Source organism: Notothenia rossii (assembly GCF_949606895.1).
Source record: "Notothenia rossii genome assembly, chromosome: 2".
Lineage (NCBI taxonomy): Eukaryota > Metazoa > Chordata > Actinopteri > Perciformes > Nototheniidae > Notothenia > Notothenia rossii.
In genome coordinates, this window is record NC_136904.1 from 80604204 (window position 1) to 80628005 (window position 23802).

Genomic DNA, 23802 nt, shown 5'->3' on the forward strand with positions numbered 1-23802 from the left:
TGGGGATCTGTCGCGACATAGAAAAGGTACCTCTAAAAAAGATGGAAGTCAAAAAACCAGGGATACCAACTGCCATGTTGAGCTCTGGTTTGGGTTGGTCAAACACTCCATCCTTTTAAAAAAAAAGTACCTGAGACCAGCAGAGTTCATCTCCAAAATGTATGCCTCAATACAAGGAAGATATATAGAGCACATTGAGCAACACAATCTGCCAATGCATATTCTGGACAAAAACTTTGGACATCCTAGCAGGCCAGATGATGACCACGAGGAACAGTGGAACAATGATTAGGTGCATGTTGTAGGGGGAGAATATGAAGATGAAAAATGTAAATACAGCATACAAACTTATAACAGAAACTAGATTTCTAAATCAGACTTTAAACTGCAATTACAGTTTCTGTTCCTGAGCAGCCTGTTTAATGTCATTTAGTGAAAACTCTAAAAGGGACTGAGGTTAAATGCATACACATGGACAGTTTAATTATATTTTGTGTATGTAGCTTTGATGGTGCATATACAAAAACAAGGCCTCCGCCCAAACATTCAAGATTGTTAACCCTCTGGTATCTTTCAAATGCACTACCCTAATTAGTCATTCGGGACAAAAATGTCCAGAGTGACACCGGAGGGTTAAAAGATTCCTCAAGTGTCCATATTAAACAGAATGCATCTATTTCCCCTCAATCCTGACTTAGTTGACCTGGCTGTGGAAAAAAAAGGACACCGAGGTGGTCGTGGCAATGCTCCCCTCACAGATGAAAGGACGCATCTTACTTATCCGCCACTGTGAGCTATGCTCACTTCGACCCCACCAGTGGTTGACAGGGGAGGTACGTGACTACATGTTTCAAGTGACTGAAGTTTCACTCTACACTGTGTCATTTTCTTTATCTAGCATTTAACGATTTCTGCCCAAAAAGTATCTGAAAAAATTTTCTAGATACTTTTGTCAGTCACAAGATTCTCAAAGTTGCAGGGAATGAAAGTTCAGTATAACTGGGAATATGCATTAATTGGCAAATTGTTATGATTTCTTTTGCCAGGTAATTGAAGGCGTGTTTCATGTTGCTGCCAACAAATTTGGCGTTGTGAACAAAATGTACTTGCTAAATCACTACACAGGTGTCATTTTGTTCGGGGACAGAACTCAGCTAACATGACATCTCACAGTTTACCAAAGGTAATGTGTGTGGTCTGTGTATGTTTATGTGTGTGGTGTGTTGTGTTTGTGCATGGTGATACTGTAGGGGGAAGTAGGTGTGGATTTGATATGTGGGCCCACACTCACCCATTAGATACATGGAGTGAAGCATTGGCTGAGGTCTTAAATAGGAAATTAACTGAGATTATTTGACTGTATCCTCTCTGAAACTATAGTCATTAGTTAAATCACCTGATAAATCTACTTACTATTGAATTTCCATACCAACACTTGTTTTAAGCACGACAAATGAATGGCACAAGAACATAATTGTCAGACTAATGTTGTTGTTATTTTTACCTTAGCCTTCAAGTTTGTTTTAATCCTTTATTTGATGCCATTATAGGTAAACTTTGACAACTATGAAGCTGTCCTGTCCTTTGTACTTGTCAACAACAACCACTGGAAGTTGCTGGTTTGTAATTATTTTTGTTATTGTATTATTTCTGTTAAAGCATAAGACTTTCATAGTGAAACCAAAAATATTTTTTGATGAAAAGTGCTTTTACTTTTTCACAATACATTCATGCCAAAACCAGCACCGTATTCCTGGTGGATCCAGCTCAAAGCATCGAAGAGCTTGATGACTCCGAACATGCTGCCAAAAGAATACAGTAAATCAAAATCCAATAGATATTTGAAAATTCAAGGAAAAACTATATTTAAACGTAAAAAATGTGTCACATTTAGTTACATTCATACTCACAGACAGCATTGAAAGCATTTTAAACAGTCTGATACAGTCTGTGTTCAGACAGTGATATCTATAGCTGACCTGTGGCTGCCCCTTATACAAATAAATGGTCATATGGTGAATACAAACAGTATGAATTTCTGTTACATTATCTTTAGGAGCCACATAATTAGAAATGTAAAGTGTGTTGAAATTATCCTTTCTCAGGGAGTACTTCAGGATGAGGAGGACACGCCACAGCATAACAGACTGGGTGGATGTTAAGTGGAAGGGAGGCGTTATGGGTCACCCACTTCAAAAGGATGGATGTAGCTGTGGTGTCGTTGTTGTGAAAGTGAGCTGAAGAGATTCTGTTTTCATCCAGTTAACAAGCAGAGTTTTTAATGTGAAAGACAGTTTAATGCAAGGACGGATTTAAAAAAGCTGTCAAAAGTAGTGGTTGACCGATAAAGGTTTTTTAAAGGCCGATGCCGATCCCCATAATATTTAGCAGGCAGGTTGGCCAATGGACAATATATAGTATAATGCCGATATCATGTTGTTGTTTATTGTATTTTTCACAACTGACAACAATTGGATTATGACACAACATTGCTCAACTTAAATTAGTATTCACTTGAACACAGAAAGTTTAATTGACAAAACTTTGCTTCTGAATATCTCAAAATTCCAATAATAGGACCGGTCTATATCAATAATTAAAGGTTTTGGGAGACATTCTAGTCAAGGGTGGATGTTTTCTATAATGTGTCTCATGTTTTTGTCTGTATCTGTATTACTATACAATAAAGAAGAAAAACCCTCCATAACATAAGTGTTGTTTGTTTAGATGGCAAAGGCAGTCATGGAATCCTTCCCTCTGATCCCGAATGTGAATTTCGAGTGTTCAAAGAAATACATGACACAGGAGAGGAGAGAACTGGCTCTCGAAATCCTTGATTCATCAGGTAAATACCGTAAATATGAATATATGTATATGTATATATGGGTGTCTGTATGTATATATATATATATATATAGATATATATATATATATATATATATATATGTATTTATATAGAAGCTGACATACATGTATTGTTATCTTGTTTCATTCTTTGATGAGCACACTTATTGTGCTATGTGTGCTGCCTTAAGGCCTCCAGGATCTGGATCTCCCATCACAGACCGGGTGAGCTGTTGTGAAGAAAATGTGTAATTGTGATGTCTACATTTATTTATTTATTTAACAGGGACAGTGCACATTAATGAACATTTCTGTAAATATGCCAGAGTTAGCCAAGAGGCTATTTTTCATCTGTAGTCCCTGGACAGATTTTAAAAGTCAACCTAAAACACATTTAATTTTAAACAACTAAATACAATACATTTAAAAAATGCAACACTCACTACTGGAATACTTAAATCAAAAAAATGTAAAAGACAGAACAATAAAACAAAAAAAATAAAACAAAACAATAGAGCATGTTAAAACACAGGGAGTGGGTTTTAAGGAGTAGATGATTGTGTCAGCTGATTCCTCACTAACACTTGAGTATTAAGACAACTGAATGGTAATCTAAGGTACAAATATATTATAAATACATTATTTCTTTCACTTCAACAGGTTCAGTGGGATGACTGCGAACGATGGTACCATGCCCAGTGTCTGGCAATGGACAGCAGAGACCTTAAAAAGGCAGAGACAGGATATTGGAAATGTCCTTTGTGCAAGTAATGCTTGAAATGTGCTCAATGATGACGATTAGTAAAACATATGTCCTGTGTAGCCTTGTTTGTATTACTTTCTGATCATTAATCACTGGGTCACATGACAGGGAAGCCATAGAAATATTAATATTAAATAGAGGATGTAATATTATCCGATATAAAGAGCTGTTTCTATTGTGTACAGTGTAGTATTCAATTAATAAAGTGATTTTGAGTCATTAGTTATTGAAGAAATAAGCTAATTTTCACATAAAATTATTAATATAAAAATATTTAGAGGGTTAAAATGGAATAAAAAGAGGTGTGTCCTATTCAGCCGGTGTAGCTCTTTGACCCAACATTGATTTTGAGTGAATCGGTCACATGACCTGGAAGGTATTGAAGAAATAAGCTCATTTTTGCATCAAAATATTCATATAAAATATTTTAAGTATTAAAATGCAATAAAAATAGGTGTGTCCTATTCAGCCAATGTAGTTCTTTGACCCAACATTGATTTTGAGTGAATCGATCACATGACCTGGAAGGTATTGAAGAAATAAGCTCAATTTCGCATTAAAATATTAATATAAAAATATTTTAAGTATTAAAATGCAATAAAAATAGGTGTGTCCTATTCAGCCAATGTAGTTCTTTGACCCAACATTGATTTTGAGTGAATCGGTCACATGACCTGGAAGGTATTGAAGAAATAAGCTCATTTTTGCATCAAAATATTCATATAAAATATTTTAAGTATTAAAATGCAATAAAAAGAGGTGTGTCCTATTCAGCCAATGTAGTTATTTGACCCAACATTGATTTTGAGTGAATCGATCACATGACCTGGAAGGTATTGAAGAAATAAGCTCAATTTCGCATTAAAATATTAATATAAAAATATTTTAAGTATTAAAATGCAATAAAAAGAGGTGTGTCCTATTTAGCCAGTGTAGTTCTTTGACCCAACATTGATTTTGAGTGAATCGGTCACATGACCAGGAAGGTATTGAAGAAATAAGCTAATTTTTCCATCAAAATATGAATATAAAATATTTAGAGGGTTAAAATGGAATAAAAAGAGGTGTGTCCTATTCAGCCGGTGTAGTTCTTTGACCCAACATTGAATTTGAGTGAATCGGTCACATGAACTGGAAGGTATTGAAGAAATAAGCTAATTTTTGCATCAAAATATTAATATACAAATTATTTAAGTATTAAAATGCAATAAAAAGAGGTGTGTCCTATTTAGCCAGTGTAGTTCTTTGACCCAACATTGATTTTGAGTGAATCGGTCACATGACCAGGAAGGTATTGAAGAAATAAGCTCATTTTTCCATCAAAATATGAATATAAAATATTTAGAGGGTTAAAATGGAATAAAAAGAGGTGTGTCCTATTCAGCCGGTGTAGTTCTTTGACCCAACATTGAATTTGAGTGAATCGGTCACATGAACTGGAAGGTATTGAAGAAATAAGCTAATTTTTGCATCAAAATATTAATATACAAATTATTTAAGTATTAAAATGCAATAAAAAGAGGTGTGTCCTATTTAGCCAGTGTAGTTCTTTGACCCAACATTGATTTTGAGTGAATCGGTCACATGATCAGGAAGGTATTGAAGAAATAAGCTCATTTTTCCCTCAAAATATTAATATAAAAATATTTAGAGGGTTAAAATGGAATAAAAAGGGGTGTGTCCTATTTAGCCAGTGTAGTTCTTTGACCCAGCATTAATTTTGAGTGAATCGGTCACATGACCTGGAAGGTATTGAAGAAATAAGCTCATTTTTGCATTAAAATATTAATATAAAAATATGTTAAGTATTAAAATGCAATAAAAAGAGGTGTGTCTTATTTAGCCAATGTAGTTCTTTGACCCAAAATTGATTTTGAGTGATTAGGTCACATGACCTGGAAGTTATTGAAGAAATAAGCAAATGTTTCCATAAAAATATTAATAAAACGTATTTAAAGTATTCAAATGTGTGTTCAATAACTGTATGCTCTGGAGTGAATTTGCTTCATATTCGCATCATGATCGAGAAGCTGTCGATTTATTAAAAAGAACATTTTTCTTGTGTAATTGTAAAAGTCATTTGTTGATGGTTCCTAAATGAAAGCCTCGTTTCGCGGAGAAGATCTCCCCGTTAAACTGATGCTGTTGTCGGTTCCGCGAATGTCAGTCGAATATCCAACCTAAAACCAAATTCAGCGCGGTGCGGTACCATATAAAATACGCACTGTTTAGTGTACAACGTCACGATTTCCCTCTATCGGAGGTTGGGAAGTCCCAGTTTTCCATTGGCCCCTTTAGGAGCTGACACTAGCTTTGCTCTGATGGCGTAGGATGACCGTGCTATGATTACATCCAGGATGTTACACCCATGATGGACGGACAAATATTGTTTTAACTTTAACGGGAATCTATGGAGACCTCATAATGCACGGTGTTTCTCCAGCAGCGTCAGTATTCTTATCGGTGTTTACGTTGATTCAGAGCACAGTCGAAGGTAAGCTTTACAAGCTAATAGTTATCGATGTTTCCTTCAAATAAAAGGACTTGCTCCATGTATACACGTTACGCTATAGGTATGGTAGAATAAAATACAGAGCTGCAGTGTACAAAGTAGCATACTCTTTGTTCTCTCCTTCGATAATGCGTTCTGCTACACGCATTATCGAAGGAGAGAAGAGGAGCTGCTGCTGTATTTGACCATAATGTAATGAACCAGTAAACACCTTGTGGAGCACATGTCTTGTAACAATAGGGATGAGAAAACACGAGGAGCAGAGGTGGGAACTGTGAAGAAACTAGTACATTTACTCAATCTGACCTTGAGTACAATTTTGAGATACTTCTGTACTTTGCTTGACGACGCTGAAGTTAGCTTCCGATTCAGAGCATCCGATTCGGCAGTTAAGGGACATTTAATTTACAGCGCTGAGCGAACAATTTGTGAAAATACAAACAAGGGAGATTTCAGTGCTTTTTTCGCATCCTGACCACATTAGACCAGGTCCTGATCTAAAACCACTTGACCTAGACTCATCAAATCTGGACTGGATTATCCCAGAGAGTCTAAAGATTCTTTATAACACAGTTTCAGATTTGTGAAACCTTTATTCTATTTGTGAAAATACAAAAAAGGGACATTTCAGTGCTTTTTTTATATGTAGACCACATTAGACCAGGTCCTGATCTGAAACCACTAGACCTAGACTCATCAAATCTGGACTGGATTATCCCAGAGAGTCTAAAGATTCTTTATAACACAGTTTCAGATTTGTGAAACCTTTATTCTATTTGTGAAAATACAAAAAAGGGACATTTCAGTGCTTTTTTTATATGTAGACCACATTAGACCAGGTCCTGATCTGAAACCACTATACCTAGACTCATCAAATCTGGACTGGATTATCCCAGGGGGTCTAAAGATTCTTTATAACACCGTTTCAGATTTGTGAAACCTTTATTCTATTTGTGAAAATACAAACAAGGGAGATTTTGCAGCTTTTTAAAAAATCTAGACCACATTAGACCAGGTCCTGATCTAAAACCACTATACCTAGACTCATCAAATCTGGACTGGATTATCCCAGAGAGGCTAAAGATTCTTTATAACACAGTTTCAGATTTCTGAAACCTTTATTCTATTTGTGAAAATACAAACAAGGGAGATTTTGCAGCTTTTTTTTAAATCTAGACCACATTAGACCAGGTCCTGATCTAAAACCACTAGACCTAGACTCATCAAATCTGGACTGGATTATCCCAGAGAGGCTAAAGATTCTTTATAACACAGTTTCAGATTTGTGAAACCTTTATTCTATAAAACCTTATACCTTATACCTTATTATACCTTAAAACCTTATCTTAATTCCAAGGGCAGCGGTCAGTGCAGCTGACAGTAATACACCTCTGTGCTGCTCACATGCTGAAGTTGATTAGTATGAAGTTGTCCATGGTTCAGTGCAAGGAGACAAAACTTTTTTTTTTGTACTGTTTTGCCCTCCTTCAAAATGCTACTGTATTTGGCCAGGTATTGTCAATTTCAAGGTGTATGGTACATATTTTTTCATCAAAGACTGAAACTAATGGGTGCAAGAAACATCTCGCAGCACTGCAGGAGGCCATACGGACACAGAAGTCAGAAAATATCAATTTCAAAAATGAAGATGAAGACCACACACCTTCTGATTTTGAAGATATGCACAGATCTCTCACAAAATCATCCCCTTTCTTTGCTCCTATCAAAGAGGTGGTCACACAAGCACAGGAGGAAGCAGGGAAGGAGGATGACGCAAACGGAGCATGCCAGCCAAATCCTCATTATTGTGACTCTTGTGGAAATAATTCTCCATTGCGCTGGTACTGTGCCTCTTTGGACAGGTCTGATGCTTAAAGATCTTGGCAAAACCTGTGACAGTAATGCTGTTGTAGAGAACTGGTTCCGCACAACAACAAAAAGTGATCCTTTCATCAAAATTGCACAGAAGAGCAGGAGACTTTCTCCAGCTACAGCAAGAGTTTGTGGTTGGAAGACTCAATAATGAAAAAACAGGTGCATCCTTCAAAAACATACGCTGAAGGCAAAAGACAATCTGAGGGACCAGAGACACTTCCTCTGTCACAAGAGGAGACATGGAGGAAGCGAAGTAAAACGCAGAAAAGAAAGTCGAAGTACTTCAGCCGCCCTACTCCAACTGCTCAGAGAAAAAAGTATAAACTGTCTGAAACAGATGCAAGGGGAAAGCAAAAGGGATGCTGTCCACATTGGGGAGGAGAGGGAACAATTGGACAGCAAACTGTGTCAATGACAACACTTGCACAGTGGACAACCTCCTGTACACCCTGCATCTCGCAATAAAAAGGAGACAAACATTACATTACATTACATTTAGCTGACACTTTTATCCAAAACGACTTACAGTAAGCACATTCAGAAGATACAACCTTGAAGAAAACAGAATCATATAAGTACATCAGGTTTTATAGAGCTAAAACATTTCAAGAACTACTCAACTGGCTTTAGATAAGCCAGTCCTTTATTAGTATATAAGTGCTTTGTTCGTAATTCTATCGCTCGAAGTGGAGTCTAAAGAGATGAGTTTTCAGTCTGCGCCGGAAGATGTGCACGTGCTGGGGTGTACGGTTTAACCATGTCCTGGATGTAGGAAGGGCCAGATCCATTCGCAGCATGGTACGCAAGTACCAGTGTCTTGAAGTGGATTCTAGCAGTTACCGGAAGCCAGTGAAGGGAGCGGAGGAGCGGCGTGGTGTGGGAGAATTTAGGAAGGTTGAAGACCAGACGAGCAGCTGCATTCTGGATGAGCAGCAGAGGTCTGATGGCACATGCAGGCAGACCAGCCAGGAGGGAGTTGCAGTAGTCTAGGCGTGAGATGACGAGAGCCTGGACCAGAACCTGCGCTGATTTCTGGGTCAGGAGGGGACGTATCCTCCTGATGTTGTAAAGCGTGTATCTGCAGCAGCGGGTTGTAGCAGCAATGTTTGCAGTGAAGGACAGTTTTTTATCTAGGGTCACACCCAGATTCCTTGCAGTCTGAGTCGGGGAAACAACAGAGGTGCCGATGTTGATTGTTAGGTCAAGAGTGGGACAATCTTTACCCGGAAGGAAAAGCAGTTCAGTCTTGTCAAGGTTGAGCTTGAGGTGGTGAGCAGACATCCACTGAGAGATGTCTGCTAGACAAGCAGAGATGCGTGCAACGACCTGGGTCTCTGAGCGGGGAAAGGACAGAATTAGTTGGGTGTCGTCAGCGTAGCAGTGGTATGAAAAACCATGCGGGCTAATGACAGATCAGAGCGAGTTTGTGTACAAGGAGAAGAGGAGGGGACCAAGAACAGAGCCCTGAGGGACCCCTGTAGTTAATTGACAAGGGTCGGACTCGGACCCTATCCAAGTAACCCTGTAGGTGCGGTCTTTGAGGTATGAGGTGAGGAGGGAAAGTGCAGAGCCTGAAACTCCAAGTTCTTGGAGAGTGCGAAGGAGGATCTGATGGTTCACCGTGTCGAATGCAGCAGACAGGTCCAAAAGGATGATGACAGAGGAGAGGGAGGCTGCTTTAGCCGTGAGCAGTTCCTCAGTGACAGCAAGGAGGGCAGTTTCTGTTGAGTGACCTGCCTTGAAACCAGACTGGTGCGGATCCAGAAGGTTGTTCTGATGGAGATAACAGGAGAGTTGTTTAAAGACAGCGCGTTCAAGTGTTTTAGACAGGAACGGGAGGAGAGAGACAGGCCTGTAGTTTCTAACATCAGACGGGTTGAGAGTGGGTTTCTTTAGGAGAGGGTTTACTCTTGCCTCCTTGAGACTGTTTGGAAAGTGACCAGAAGTTAGAGAAGTGTTGATGAAATGGGTGAGAAACGGTAGAATATCAGGAGCGATAGTCTGAAGGAGGTTTGAGGGGATAGGGTCCAGAGGACAGGTGGTAGGATGGGCAGAGGTAATGAGGGTAAGAACCTCACTTGGAGAGAGAGGGGAGAAGGAGGTCAGTTTGCGGGTGAAGGGAGGGTCTGGTGACCCAGCGGTGAGTAAAGGTGAGTCAGAAAAAGAAGAGCGAATATCATCAACCTTTTTTTCAAAGTAGTTAACAAAGTTGCTTGACAGAAGGGAGGAGGGGGAAGGGGCTTTTGGGGGTTCCAAGAGGGAGGAGGGGGAAGGGGCTTTGGGGGGGTCCAAGAGGGTGGAGAAGATGGAAAAAAATCTTTGGGGATTGCAATAGGAAGATTGGATCTTATCTTGAAATAAAGTGCTTTTTGCCTGAGAGATGGAAGCAGAGAAAGAGGAGAGGAGAGTCTGATAGGTTAGGAGGTCGTCATGGTGTTTGGATTTCAACCATTTCCGCTCTGCTGCCGGAAGGATGGTTCTTTTAGCACGCAGTGCGTCATTTATCCAGGGAGCAGGAGGGGACTGATGAGCCTGCAGAGATGTGAGAGGACAGAGAGAGTCCAGAGAGGATGAGAGAGTAGAGAGGAGAGTTTCTGCAGCAGAGTTTGGAGGCAGGAGTTGGAACGAGTCAGAGGAAGGGAGGGCTGAGAGCACCGATGAGGCAAAGGTAGAGGGGGAGAGGGAACGGAGGTTACGGCGGACAGGTGCAGAATTAGAAGAGATTAGTTTGTTATGTCTGGAAAGGGGTAGAGAGAATGAAATTAAGAAGTGATCGGATGTGTGGAGCGGGTTTACAGAGAGGTTAGAAGTAGCAGTTCCTTGAGAATATGAGATCAAGGACATTGCCAGCGTTATGAGTTGGTGGGGATGGAGACAGTGAAAAAGCAAAGGTGGTTAACAGAGATGTTAGTTCAGATATCTTCCCTGTCTGGAGGTTGAAGGTATCGTGGTTTTAGATCAGGACCTGGTCTAATGTGGTCTAGATTTTAAAAAAGCTGCAAAATCTCCCTTGTTTGTATTTTCACAAATAGAATAAAGGTTTCACAAATCTGAAACTGTGTTATAAAGAATCTTTAGAACCTCTGGGATAATCCAGTCCAGATTTGGTGAGTCTAGGTCTAGTGGTTTTAGATCAGGACCTGGTCTAATGTGGTCTAGATTTTAAAAAGCACTGAAATCTCCCTTTTTTGTATTTTCACAAATAGAATAAAGGTTTCACAAATCTCAAACTGGGTTATAAAGAATCTTTAGACTCTGGGATAATCCAGTCCAAATAAATCGGCTATGCAGCGATTTAAGAGGTTCAAACACGGAGGATTGTTCGCTCAGCGCTGTAAATTAAATGTTCATTAACTTTCCCCTTAACTGCCGAATCGGATGCTCTGAATCGGAAGCCAACTTCAGCGTCGTCTTTGCTTGAGTATTTCCATTGTATGCTACTTTGTACTATACTCTCCTACAATTCAGAAGTAAATCTTGTTCTTTTACTCCACTACATTTATTTTGTACCTTTAGTTACTTAATAATGATTACTTTTACTTATTGTAGGCTACTTTAAGTTAATTTTTATGCGTATGCTTTTGTACGTTTTACTTGAGTGACTTTTTTAATGCAGGACTTTTACTTGTCACTGAGTATTCCTACACTTTGGTACTTTCTACTTTTACTCAAGTACAAGTTCTGAGTCGGCTACTCCTCCCAGAGAAGTATTTATTTAAGTAAATTCAACCACATAGGCCTACTATGAGATGCAAAGGTTAGAAACTTGATGAGGTGTAGTGAGTGTTTACTTTAGTAGCCTACTTTACATTTTCTTAAAAGACACATGTTCAAACAAAGGCTCTATCACTTCTCTCACCTTTTTATATATAATGGCTCTGCATGTTGTCCCATCACATATGAACTTTTTAAAAAGCAAAAACTAGGAGGAAAGAGACACAATAAACACAAAACAATGCATCTACATCTTTGTTCAATAATGTTACGTGACAGCTGACACGTTTTCATATTGAACTTATTCTTTCAGCTGGGAATCTGTATGGTTCATATTGACACTATTGACTGAAATATGATGATTTCTTTTTTTAAAGTAACTAGTTTAAATGCCTCTTTTTAGCCCATTTCAATGTGTCTGTTTTTATGACATTTTAAATTAGTACTGAACATTGCTATAGAAATATAGCCAGGTTAAAAAGAGCTCCCTCATACCATGGAAAACTCTGGCTTTCGGCTCATCACGGAGCTGCCATCCATGGCGGATCTTTACTCCCAGTGGCTCAGGAAGAAAGCCCTTATCAAAGACGCCATCACCCCAGCCAGAAACTGTTCTGTCTGCTACCGTCTGGCAGGCGTTACCGCAGCATCTGGACTAAAACCACCAGACTCAGGGACAGTTTCATCCCACAGGCCATAAGACTATCAAACACCTGAACTTTGAAACAACATCCTTAACATTAATCCTGCTGCTACTTAGAAACTATTTATCTAACATACCATATTCCAATCACTTGTATATAGACTCTTATTGCAATATTTCACTTTTTTTTAAACTATTTTCTTTTTGTATTTACTATTTACTTGCACTATTTTGTTCTGTTTTATTGTGTTGCACTGTTGGAGGAGCCTGTGACCTAAGATCTTCATCGTCATAACTACACTGTAGCTATGTTCGTATTAAAAGCCTTGAACTTGAACCTTGAACACAATCCTGCTGTTTTATTTTTTGCCTGATGAGATTAAATGTTTTGCCTGATGAGATTTTATGCATCTTGCAGCGCTTCAGGTGATTGGAGGAAACGTCACCGTTGTGCAAGGAGGGACTGCCAACTTTCCCTGCCAACTTATCGGCGCTACGGAAACACTCAGCCAAATTTCCTGGCAGAAGAAGACCAGAGAAAAACCTCAGAACAATAACTTCTTTACAATTTTGAAGACAGGACCACATTTTGTCAATGGATATGATGACCGTTTTAAATTTACTGGGGACTTAAAAGCCAAGAATGGATCCCTGCAGTTATTTAGAGTCACATTGATGGACGAAGGCACCTACACCTGCATCTTCACGCTGTTTCCCAGCGGAATTCACAAGACTGAGATACCTCTAAATGTGCTTGGTAGGCTATACTACAGTGCATACAAACATTACTGAGAGAATACAAATGTGACTAATGTTTATACCTCTATGGTTTTATGCTGACTTATTTGTGTATTCTTACCCTCCTAGTGCCTCCGGTGACAATCCTGAAGGATGATCATCCTCTTTTGGGTAATGAAGAGGTTTCTCTTGTTACCTGCACGGCTGCTGGTTCAAAGCCTCCTGCAGAAATAAGCTGGCTCACTGGTGCTCTGGCAGGAAAAGTAAGAGAATCAACCACCTCCACCCTGAATGCTAACAGTACTACAACCACAATCAGCTCGCTACTTGGAGTACCTACCAGAGAATTAGACGGTCAATTGGTCAAGTGTGTCGCCACCAGTGCAGCCATGAAGATTGAAGAAACCCTGCCCTTCACCATACAGCTCTACTGTGGGTATACAAATACTTTCTTACATTTCTAATTCTTTATCATATTACCATTTTCAATCTAAGGATTCATTCATTAATAATATGAAAACCAGGATGTTGTCAGTGGCTTTTGCGGATTGGGCCTCTGACTTGGTTGAAGGCCCAATCTCCATTAATGCTGGAGATAGATTTTTAAAGGACATACAGTATTACCCTCATTTTCAGGTTCACGTTTGTATTTTGTGCTTCTTGTTAGGGCTGCACGATTTGGGGAAATAATCTAATTGCGATTTTTCTGACAGATATTGGGATTGCGATTTGCGATATTTGTTTTTAATCGACCAAACGGAAGTTTATTGTAAAATGCGGCCATATCTCAGGCTAGGAAGGTCATATCAACGTGCTCCCGTCTCTAACACCCCCGCAGCCCGAGCTACGAGTGAAATAACTAAACTTACATGAAACTTCCGTTGGGTTGCTTTAAAGTCAAGCTTCAGTTTAAGATTCCCCCTGTACTAGATGTAAAACATGTGATGGAGCATTACTAACTTGACTCAGATGGTTTGTTTCACCAAACCATCTAGGAAAGCTCCATTGGAAGCCATTTGGAAAGGGCAGGCACTTTCAAAAATACCTGGCAGGTGATTGAATCAATCTGTCTATCACCTTCTATCATGGGCCACTTCTGATTGGTTAACAATGGCTGGTACATGTGGAGCACAGCACTTCTGATTGGTGTGGATGACTGACACACAAGAAGAACAAAAAAACAAAATGTAAAAAAAAATTGCAGGCTTTGCGATTTGATAATCGCATCATTTCAAATCGCGATTTCGATTTAAAATCAATTAATCGTTCAGCCCTACTTCGAATGTGACATGTTTTTTTGTTCAGTTTGTTACCATACTGTGCTTCAATACCTCTTTTCACCCTCTGTCTGTCACCAGAGCCTGGTCTGCTCTGATTGGTTAGCTGGCTGGCTCTGATGTAATTGGTCTACCGCTGAGAGATGTCCCACACCTTAGCCTTAATGTCTTGGAGCGCTAGCCAATAGAAGCATATGTGATGTGATGACTACTGTATGTGCTTAGGCCAAAAAATAAACTCTGGAGATAACTTAAATATTTTAGCCTTTACAGACCATTCACATGCACAAAAATGCAAATAGCACACTTCAGTAAATGGATAACCCCAAAAAAAACAATAGGGCCTCTTTAACAAGACTCTACCTTCTCAAAAGTAATATCATTTGTTTGTGCACCCTAATGATTCCACAAGAGAGTCATTTAATACTGCTTCTATACTTAGCCATTAAACATTTACAAGCTTTTCAAATAATGGCTTTTCTGGCACGGGTGTGTTTCGTTTTAATGTTCCCTCTGGCTTCATTAAGACATGTCAAGACATGAAGTGGTAGCCACAGAACTCGTGCAATACTTGGCCCCTGAGGTGTGAGGGAAATGGAGACTACATCATCCACAGGCTGCATCAGTGATTTCTTCACTTATTTTGCAGCTGAAGCCTTAATAAATGACCATCATGTCCGCTTCTCATTATAATTGTTTTTTATTTTATTTACATGATATACTCAACAAACTTAAATTGGATATTTCACTGTCTCTTTGTCTTGTCTTATCTTCTTTCCATTAGTCTTGCCTCATGGACAGGTAACATTAATTAAGCTCAAACAAGCGCTTTGTGGAACGTTTGTGTAGTTGAAGGACACATACTGTATAATGGCACATATTGTGTTCAACTAATCAAATTAGTCAACTGCAGTATTTTGAGCGGTTAGATTTCACACAATGTACAGACTGAAAGAGAACTGAACATACCATACTTCTTTTTTTAGCTGCTTCTTTAAGGGGTCTCCATCTTCATCTGCTCTGCCAGCCACTTGCATGTCCTTCCTTACCATGTCCTTGCCTGTCAGCTCCATCTCCAGCATCCTTCTCCCGATGACCCAAGAATGTTTTCAATGCATGTTTCCAAACCATCTCAGATCTCAATCTTGCCTCTTTGGCTTTGTCTCCAAAATGTCTAACCTGAGCTGTCCCTCTGATCATTCCTAATCATGCCAATCCTTGTTATTCATCTTCAACTCTGTCACGTCCCCCTCTGCTTCCTGTCTCTTGGTAAGTGCCTCTTCCATCAAACCATACAACATATCTTTCACCTTTTCCCAACTTCCTCTTAAAATATCACACTTTTTAATTTGGATATCAATGCTTTCTCCAATCAAGACACAATGCAACTCCTTCTGACCCTCTCTACAATTCTCCATAAACATTCTCAAAGCAAACTTGCATCTGTCGCGCTCTTTCCTGACATGAAACTATACTGCTGTTTTCTGATCGACTTTTCATTTCATTTAATCGTTTATTTGAATCGGGACAGTGCACATTGATGAACACTTTAAAACAAAATAATGCTTACAAGTGTAAATGAGCCGGATTTTAGCTTTGAGATCATTTCCATCCGTAGTCCCGTCACATACAACATATAAGAACATGACATTTATATACATAGCAAAATGAAATACATGATATGCAGGAAGAGCACGAGCAGCATACAAGCATTTACCACATGGCAGTACAATGTAGCAGCTCCGACATAAAGTGCAAGAGAAGATAAAAGTGCTACATAGAGTGCAAGAGGAGATACCCCTTTGTTAAAGTGCATTTAGCGGTGATTACACGTCTGTTTGTTGCTCAACCATTCTTTAAGTTGACCTTTAAAACTATTGAGAGTGGGACAATCCCGTATCTCATTTGGGAGGCTATTCCACAATGAGCTGCCTTTAATGGAGAGTACATTTTGTCCACGGTACAGTGGTGGTACGAATGTGGCTTTCTGTCAAACACCTTGATAGCTCTCTTGTACAGCTGTTCTATGGGTTTCAGGTTTGTGGCACAAGCAAAACAACTAAGCTTCCTAAACACATTATATCTTAACCTTCCCTTTCTCTTCTGAATGATCAACTTTACACCGCTGCAGTTTCTACAGGTCATATTTCCATTGTTGAGGTCTACTAGAATAGATTTAAATTGTGCAATTTTCCAAAATCACATTGGTTTCTCATACAGCATCTCTGTATAGTATGTGTATTCACTCACAAGTCCTAAATGGCTTGTTGGAGCTCCTGCCCCCCCTTCCCTGTGAGCCCAGTGTGCTCTGATTGGTCGGGACGTTGTGAGGCTCGTTGCGAAGCTCGTTGCGAGGCTCGTTGCTGCTCGCCGCTGCTGTGAGCTGCTGCGAGCTGCTGTGAGGAGCGGACAGGTTTCCGGGTCGGCGATACAGCGAGAACAAGCTAAACTCATCCTGAGCACACACAAACACTCACAGCCGAAGTAAAAACAATAAGTGTGGCTTGATATTGAGTAAGAAAAAGGTTTATAACTGCGAGAATGGGTCTGCGGAGAGCATTTCTCTGCGATCCCAACTCGTCTATTACTAGCGTTCAGGGAGCTCTATGCAAGTCAATGGGGACTCCCTGTTAGTTAGCCAAGGGATCCTGGTGTGTGAGGTGCTCCGCGGATTGGTCCATTTGGGCCAATGCGGTCATTTGTTGTTGATTTGGGTATTCACACGTCACAGAACCCAGGAAGCAAACAATGGAAAATGAGAAATCTCCAACGAGGCGTTCTGGGGCAGCATAGACAGGTCTTTGCTGTGTTAGAGTTTTACTCGCTACAGGGTGTACTTTGAGGGGTTTTGACTCTCCAGACCGTTTACATGCATAAAAACCTTCATAACACACAAGGGGTAATAACCGGGAAAGGATGACATGGGCCCTTTAAGTGTTGCAGCATTTTTATGGGCTACACCCAGATTCCACACACAAATTCCAATCCACCCAAGCTTGAACATAAAGCAACAGAAATAACCGGCATGCATGTATGCATATAAATTCTTCTTCAGTGACAGTTCAATAAAATAAAAAATACATATATGCTCCTAAGTCAATATGCTTTTCAAGTGCATCACATCAGCTTCATTTAGCTGAGGTAAAGTGTTGGTATAAAACCAGACTGTGGAACTAGACCTAACATCCATTGGAGCCCTTTAGGGGATTTATCTTTCCTGAAAAATGTAAGGATGTCAAATGATAAAATCACCTCACTTGTCTTTTCAAGCCAAGAACTTATTTTTTTTGACAAAAGAGCAAGATGGTGCAGACAATTGCAAAGACAGGGACACAAATAGGTGAAAGAAGGTGTTTAGAAAAATATCACTCGTCATCGGCTTGAGCTTCAATATCAGGATTAGGGCTGCACGATATTGGAAAAAACTGACATTGCGATTTTTTCCCCCTGCGATATGAAAAATACAGGAATTGAAGAAAAGAAAAACCATCCTTTCTTGAACTTTAATGCTATACAATTAGTATTTTTTTTAACAATATTTAACCGGATGAAGGATTTTAGTCACGGACATCTGGATCTTAAGTTATCAGAGCAACAAGCTGAGCTAGCTCGGTTAGCAGCGCCGAACTGCCCTGGAGAAACACATGAAACTACTTTATTCAGTGTTTTTAACTTTAATCACGGGGTCCGTTTGCTTTGGAGATTTGATTGTGATTGGTGGTTTACTGTGCATGCAGAGCCTGCATGTCACTCACTCAAGTACCCCTGACATGAGCCGCACATGTTTTCCTTTTGTAGAAAGCAGCAGAAGGATTGTAACATGATGTGTTTGAGTTAATTTGCCTACTTAATATCGCACGTCATAAAAAAAAGAAATTATTGCATTTTTTTTTTTTTTTAATCGCACGTCCTGCGATGTGAATATCGCGCATGCGCATATCGTTGCGATTATCATCACGACTTGATATATTGTGCAGCCCTACTCAGGATACATTGACTACAATGGAAGTAGTCATCACACACAGAGCTGGATGGGACAACTAGTTCCCAGAACAGTGTCCTTCACATGCTTTGTATACAAGACAGGGTGTTATTCAGTCACAAGATACATGTATACCGGTTCAAAGCAGTATTCGCTTAGTTCAGATTAGCTAAGGCCCACGTAAGCAATAAACATGACAGTCATATGCCTATCTCCCTAGGGGCTGTGCCATCATATTTAATCGTCGGAACATAGTTATCGTATGTTCAACACAGTGTCTCATGAGCTTCATCCATGTAATCATGCATCCGGTTACGTACACAGCTACGTACTGTAGGGCCTTTGTTATCATGTGCTACTCTGATATGAAAGAGTACATTCAATGTTTTCACAACAGAAGGTTATCAAAAGAGAAAATAATAATGTGCATTAAAACAGCTAATGGAGAAGATGAGTCGATGCAAACAACAAAACAACTTTAAAGTGTTATTTTTCGAACAGTTCCGTGTACAAGGATTTACTGTCTCAGTGGAATTCCCCACCCACATCTCTATTTACACAAAACACTCCGGCAATAGCCTGCAGCTTCCTCTTAATTTTAGATACGTGGCTTGTTTGCTATGAAATGTAACACCATGACCTTGATTTGCAAAGCAGCCTCTCTTTGAAAAGTCAAAAATAATCTATCACAGCTAAAGTAGTGTAGATAAGAGGATTCAGCAGTTTAGAGATCCATGAGGTTTAGGTTTTTAAAATCCCTTCAATCAGGTGCCTTAGAAAGCATGATAACAGTGTAATGGTTCAGCTGTAATTAGTATGTTAAAGTTAAAACAATGACCGCTTATTCTCTCTCCCTGTCTCTTGCAGTTCCACCGATGAAAGGGACCATTCTTGAGATTTCTGAAGGCTCCTTTATATGTGAGGCTGAAGCAAATCCACCTGCAAACATCACCTGGAGCAGGTACTGTCGTCTGAATTAACTGGTTTCAGTGAACAGGATCTTAATCAAACAATATTATGTTTAACCTTGAAGAACTGTGTGGTTTGTTGTTCTCACAATCTATGGTTGGATGGTAAGAGTTGTGCTACTAGCCAATGTATTTGAAGGATGTAATAGTGTGTTGTAAAATTTACATTTTGGATTATTGTTTTAGCTGTAGTGGTGCTCCAATAAAAAGCATTGTCTAAAGAATTCAAAACTCTAGAGACATATCCCAAAATGTTTGAATGGCAGTAAAAGTACATTTTAAAAGGTTAATTATAATTTGTAGATACATACAGTATATGCTTCAGCAGGTCAATAATGTGCTCTACTTTCAGTTCTTGTTTCTGGTTTCCAACCCGAGGCAATATTTGTTTCCAGAAAGACATTGTTTGATTATGGTTCACAGTTGGCTCCACTGTCCATATGTTGACTCCATAAAACCATTATCAGTGCAGACTCGTTGTCTCGGAAACGGAGCTTATCATCATGTCCTCTTGTCCTCTCCTTCTATTTTTTTTTCGGGCACAACCTCACTCATCATACATTGTTTTAAATGACACTCACTCTTCGCCATAAATAACACAGCTTTTCTATAGGGTCAAATTACTGTAGGTCTCACTATGAATGCGCTCAACTTGATTACTATGCGGCGGCGGTGTATAGCCGAATCACAGCCCAACCCTTGAGCAACCACACAATTTCACTACATATTTTACTTTTGTAACTCTCAATGTTTGTGACTAATAGAACTCCTCGTGTACTTGTACAGCCAGCCAGTCATATTTATGCATTAAGTGGGGTGCTGCTTTGAGGTTTTGATTGATATTAACTAGGTCTTCTTGAGCCATACACTGTCTTGAGATCTTATCCATTGTATCTTTTTTTTTTTTAAACTTTCTTTTATTGATTTTTTCACAAGGTAAAATTACACACAACAAATATTACATTTCAGAGAGAACAGTGCCTGTACGGAGACGATCTACATAGTTATCAAATATTGCTTGGTTTTTTATCACTCATTTGTTATGTACCTTAACCATTTTTCCCAGCCCTTAAGAAATATGTCTTCCATTAGTTTCAACTTGTATGTGATTTTCTCCATTATTAGGATATCACCAATAATATTAACCCATTGTCTTGGTGTTTCCGCATTTAGCCAGTTTTTAGTGATAGCCTTCTTTCCAGTAGCTAGGAGGATCTTGATCAGGTAATGATCTCAGACATTTACAGATCTTTCCATATGTCCAAGGTATAATACCAAACAGGTTCGAGGGATTCTATAGCCTAATACATTGAGTGTTGAATCTTTTTTGGCTTCCATCAAGCACGAATACAGGGTTGACACAACTTTGGGAACATCATCATGGTAAGCTTGTGCAATAATCTTTACAATAGGTTGTATGTCATCTTCATTTTTCTTAACCTTTTTTGTATAGTAGTCCCTCATTTGCATATATCTGAATAAGTCTTCGTTCTCTAGGTCAAAGAGGTTTTTCAGGTCTTGAAAGCTTCTAATTTCTCCCTTCTGGATAACCGTGATTATGGCTGTTAAATCCTTTTCTGTCCATTGCTTGAATCTACAGTCATAGCTTCCTGGTTTGAATCCTTTGTCATAGGCTATCCAGTCTAATAGTCCAAGTTCCCTTCCCAATTTCAATTGTTTAATAATAGAATACAATTTTTCTAGTGTAAATGTTGTTATGGGGTCTAGGTCTCCCTTTTCTTTAATATGGGGAGGTATTTCTCTTTTCCGTATGAGTGGTTGAATTGGGGACTCATATGTAAGTATTTCGATGTCTTTCCAGCGGGCTATATAATCGGAGTTGCACCAGTAAATGAGAGGACGTTGTTGTGCTGCATGATAATATTCCTTTAAGTTTGGAAGTGCCAGTCCCCCTCTTTCTTTAGGGACTTGCAGTGTGGTATATCTTATCCTAGGCTTTTTACCCCCCCATATGAATCTTGATATAAGCTTATCCCAGCTTTGGAACTGAATCTGCTATATATTTATCAGCAAGGATTGAAATAAATACAACAAGCGTGGTAGAATATTCATTTTCACTGTATTTATCCTGTCAATAAAACTCATCGGGTAAGTTTTTCTAAATCTTTCCTTATATCTTTGTCAATACATTCATAGTTGCTTTGGTACAGCTTTGCTACATTTTTTTTTATTCCTAAGCATTTAATTGATTTAGCTTCCCAGTTTAAGTGTAATTCTTTTAGTTTTTGATTTGTAGCGCAGTTAAACATAAGGATTTGAGTTTTAGATACGTTTAATTTGTATCCTGAATATTCACCGAATTGTTCCATAATTTGCATTAGCTTTATAAAGGAGCTTACTGGATCTTTCAGCATGATCATGACGTCGTCTGTGAAAAAGCTAATAACATGTTTTCGTTGACTAATTTCTATTCCTGCAATAGCATTTTCCTGTCTGATCATTTGGGCTAATGGTTCTATATATAGAGCAAACAGGGTAGGGCTGAGACAGCAGCCCTGTCTAGTTCCTCTTTCCAATGTAAATCTGCCTGTTAGTGAGCCATTAACTTTAGCTCGAGCTGTTGGTTTGTTTGTCAAATGCTTTTTCCGCATCGAGACTAATCAGTGCTGCTGGTATTTTATTTTGTTGTATTCTATGTATGATGTGTAACGTTCTTCTGATATTATCATGCGTCTGTCTACCTGAAACAAAGCCTGTTTGGTCCTCATCTATGAGGTCTGGTACTATTGTTTGTAGCCTGTTTGATAGTATTGTAGTGTAGAGCTTGTAATCAACATTAAGAATTGAGATTGGTCTATAATTTTGGCAAAATTCTTTATCTTTTAGTGGTTTGGGGATATCTGTAATAATTGCTTCTTTCCATGAGGGGAGAGTATCCTCTTTTGACTTGATCCCATTAAAGGCACCTAGTAGCAGTGGAGACAGCTCTTTTTCTAGTTTTTTGTACCACTCAGATGGGAATCCATCACTACCTGGAGCTTTGTTTCTTTTCAGTTTTCTGATTGCCTTATGGATTTCATCTATAGTTATCTTTGCTGTTTTACGTTCATTTTGAACTTTACCTATAGAGGGCAGAACCAGTGAGTCTAGGAATGACTTTGTACACATATGATTCGTTGTAGACGTTTGCATGTAAAGATCTTTGTAATAATCTCTAAAAATATTTTCAATTTCTTTGGGTTCATATTTAGGTTGATTTGTTTTAGGGTCATGTAGTTTGTTGACTGTGATTGCTGCCTGTTGCTTTCGTAAACGTCTTGCCAACTTTGTAGCTTTGGGGCCTAATTCATAATAATTTTGTTTAAGATATCTTGCTTTTATCTCCATATCCTGATGTAGTAAGTTGTTGATTTGGTTTCTCACCTCTTTGATTTGTTTTTGTGTTTTTCTATCACTTTTTTCTTTATATTTTTGTTCTAATTGTTTCAGGTCGGCTTTGAGATTATTATATTGAGTTTATTTTACTTTTTTGAAGTTACTTGTAATATAAATTAATTTTCCTCGTATTACTGCTTTTAATGTGTGCAATTCGATTTTGAGAGGATAACAACTGGTGACTTCTAGAACTGTGTGAGTCACATTCTGTTTTTAGACTTCTCTGTTTCAGTTTCTCTGTATAAATGCTCAGTAGTGATCTGATTGAAATTGTGATTTTAAATCTCAAAACCGCTACAGTATCTGTCAGGCAGAAACTTGGGACAAGTCATTTGACAGAAACCTTAAAACTGAACTAATTGACTGCTAGGGTTAACTTTGATTTAAACATTTGTAGAATAATAAGAGCTTTATTGAGTAGGTGTAACTGTATTAAGGGTTAAACTCATAACTTTATAACTTAGGGTTTAATGTAATTGGAAAAACATTGTGACACTGAAAATATAATAACAACTCAGGAGGTAGGCAGTCTAGATTTTCTTTTGAGGGCCACCAGCTGCAGAGAATTAACTAATTAAAGGGGCGTGGCCCCACAGCTGTGAGAAATCAGCAATCACGTGTCCATTTTAGGTAACTTTCCTGGAGCGTCAGCTCCAGCGTCACACTGACAAAGACAAAGGAGTCCTGTTGGAGTAAGACTGACAAAGACAAAGGAGTCCTGTTGGAGTCACAAGGGAGGCAAATCCTACTCTGATTGAGCTAAGTATCGCTGGTGTTTTTATTTTATTTAGTTTTTTAGCCCCTCATTCTATAATCATGTGTATTTTCTCCATTCCTGTTTGTGTCTTCTCGCAATTATCACTGGCCCCGTGTAGCCAGTCAGCTGTTCCTAAATCTGACTTAATCTCTCGCTACACTTCCCTACAGTCTCTGGATTTCCTTGCTCTCACTGAGACCTGGATTACTCCATCCAACACATCCACCCCAGCAGCTCTCTCCACAGCATATTACATCTCCCATACACCCAGCCCCTCTGGCAGAGGAGGTGGCACTGGTCTCCTGCTCTCTCCCAAATGGAGCTTTTCCCTCT

At 39.0% G+C, this 23802-nt stretch overlaps 1 protein-coding gene across 4 annotated transcripts in view; it reads left to right on the top strand.

Annotated features, from left to right (window-relative positions):
- The first annotated feature begins 5708 nt into the window (after window positions 1-5708).
- LOC307029422 (nectin-3) overlaps window positions 5709-23802 on the top strand; it is a 46454-nt gene continuing 28360 nt past the window's right edge. For 3 of the 4 annotated variants that reach the window (XM_079665392.1, XM_079665393.1, XM_079665394.1), the window contains exons 1-4: window positions 5709-6101; window positions 12770-13108; window positions 13219-13521; window positions 19216-19309. In XM_079665392.1, the coding sequence (XP_079521518.1) occupies window positions 6032-6101; window positions 12770-13108; window positions 13219-13521; window positions 19216-19309 (806 nt within the window). In that variant the 5' untranslated portion in view covers window positions 5709-6031. The remainder of the gene's footprint in view (window positions 6102-12769; window positions 13109-13218; window positions 13522-19215; window positions 19310-23802) is intronic. The other variant, XM_079665391.1, reaches the window with a different exon arrangement.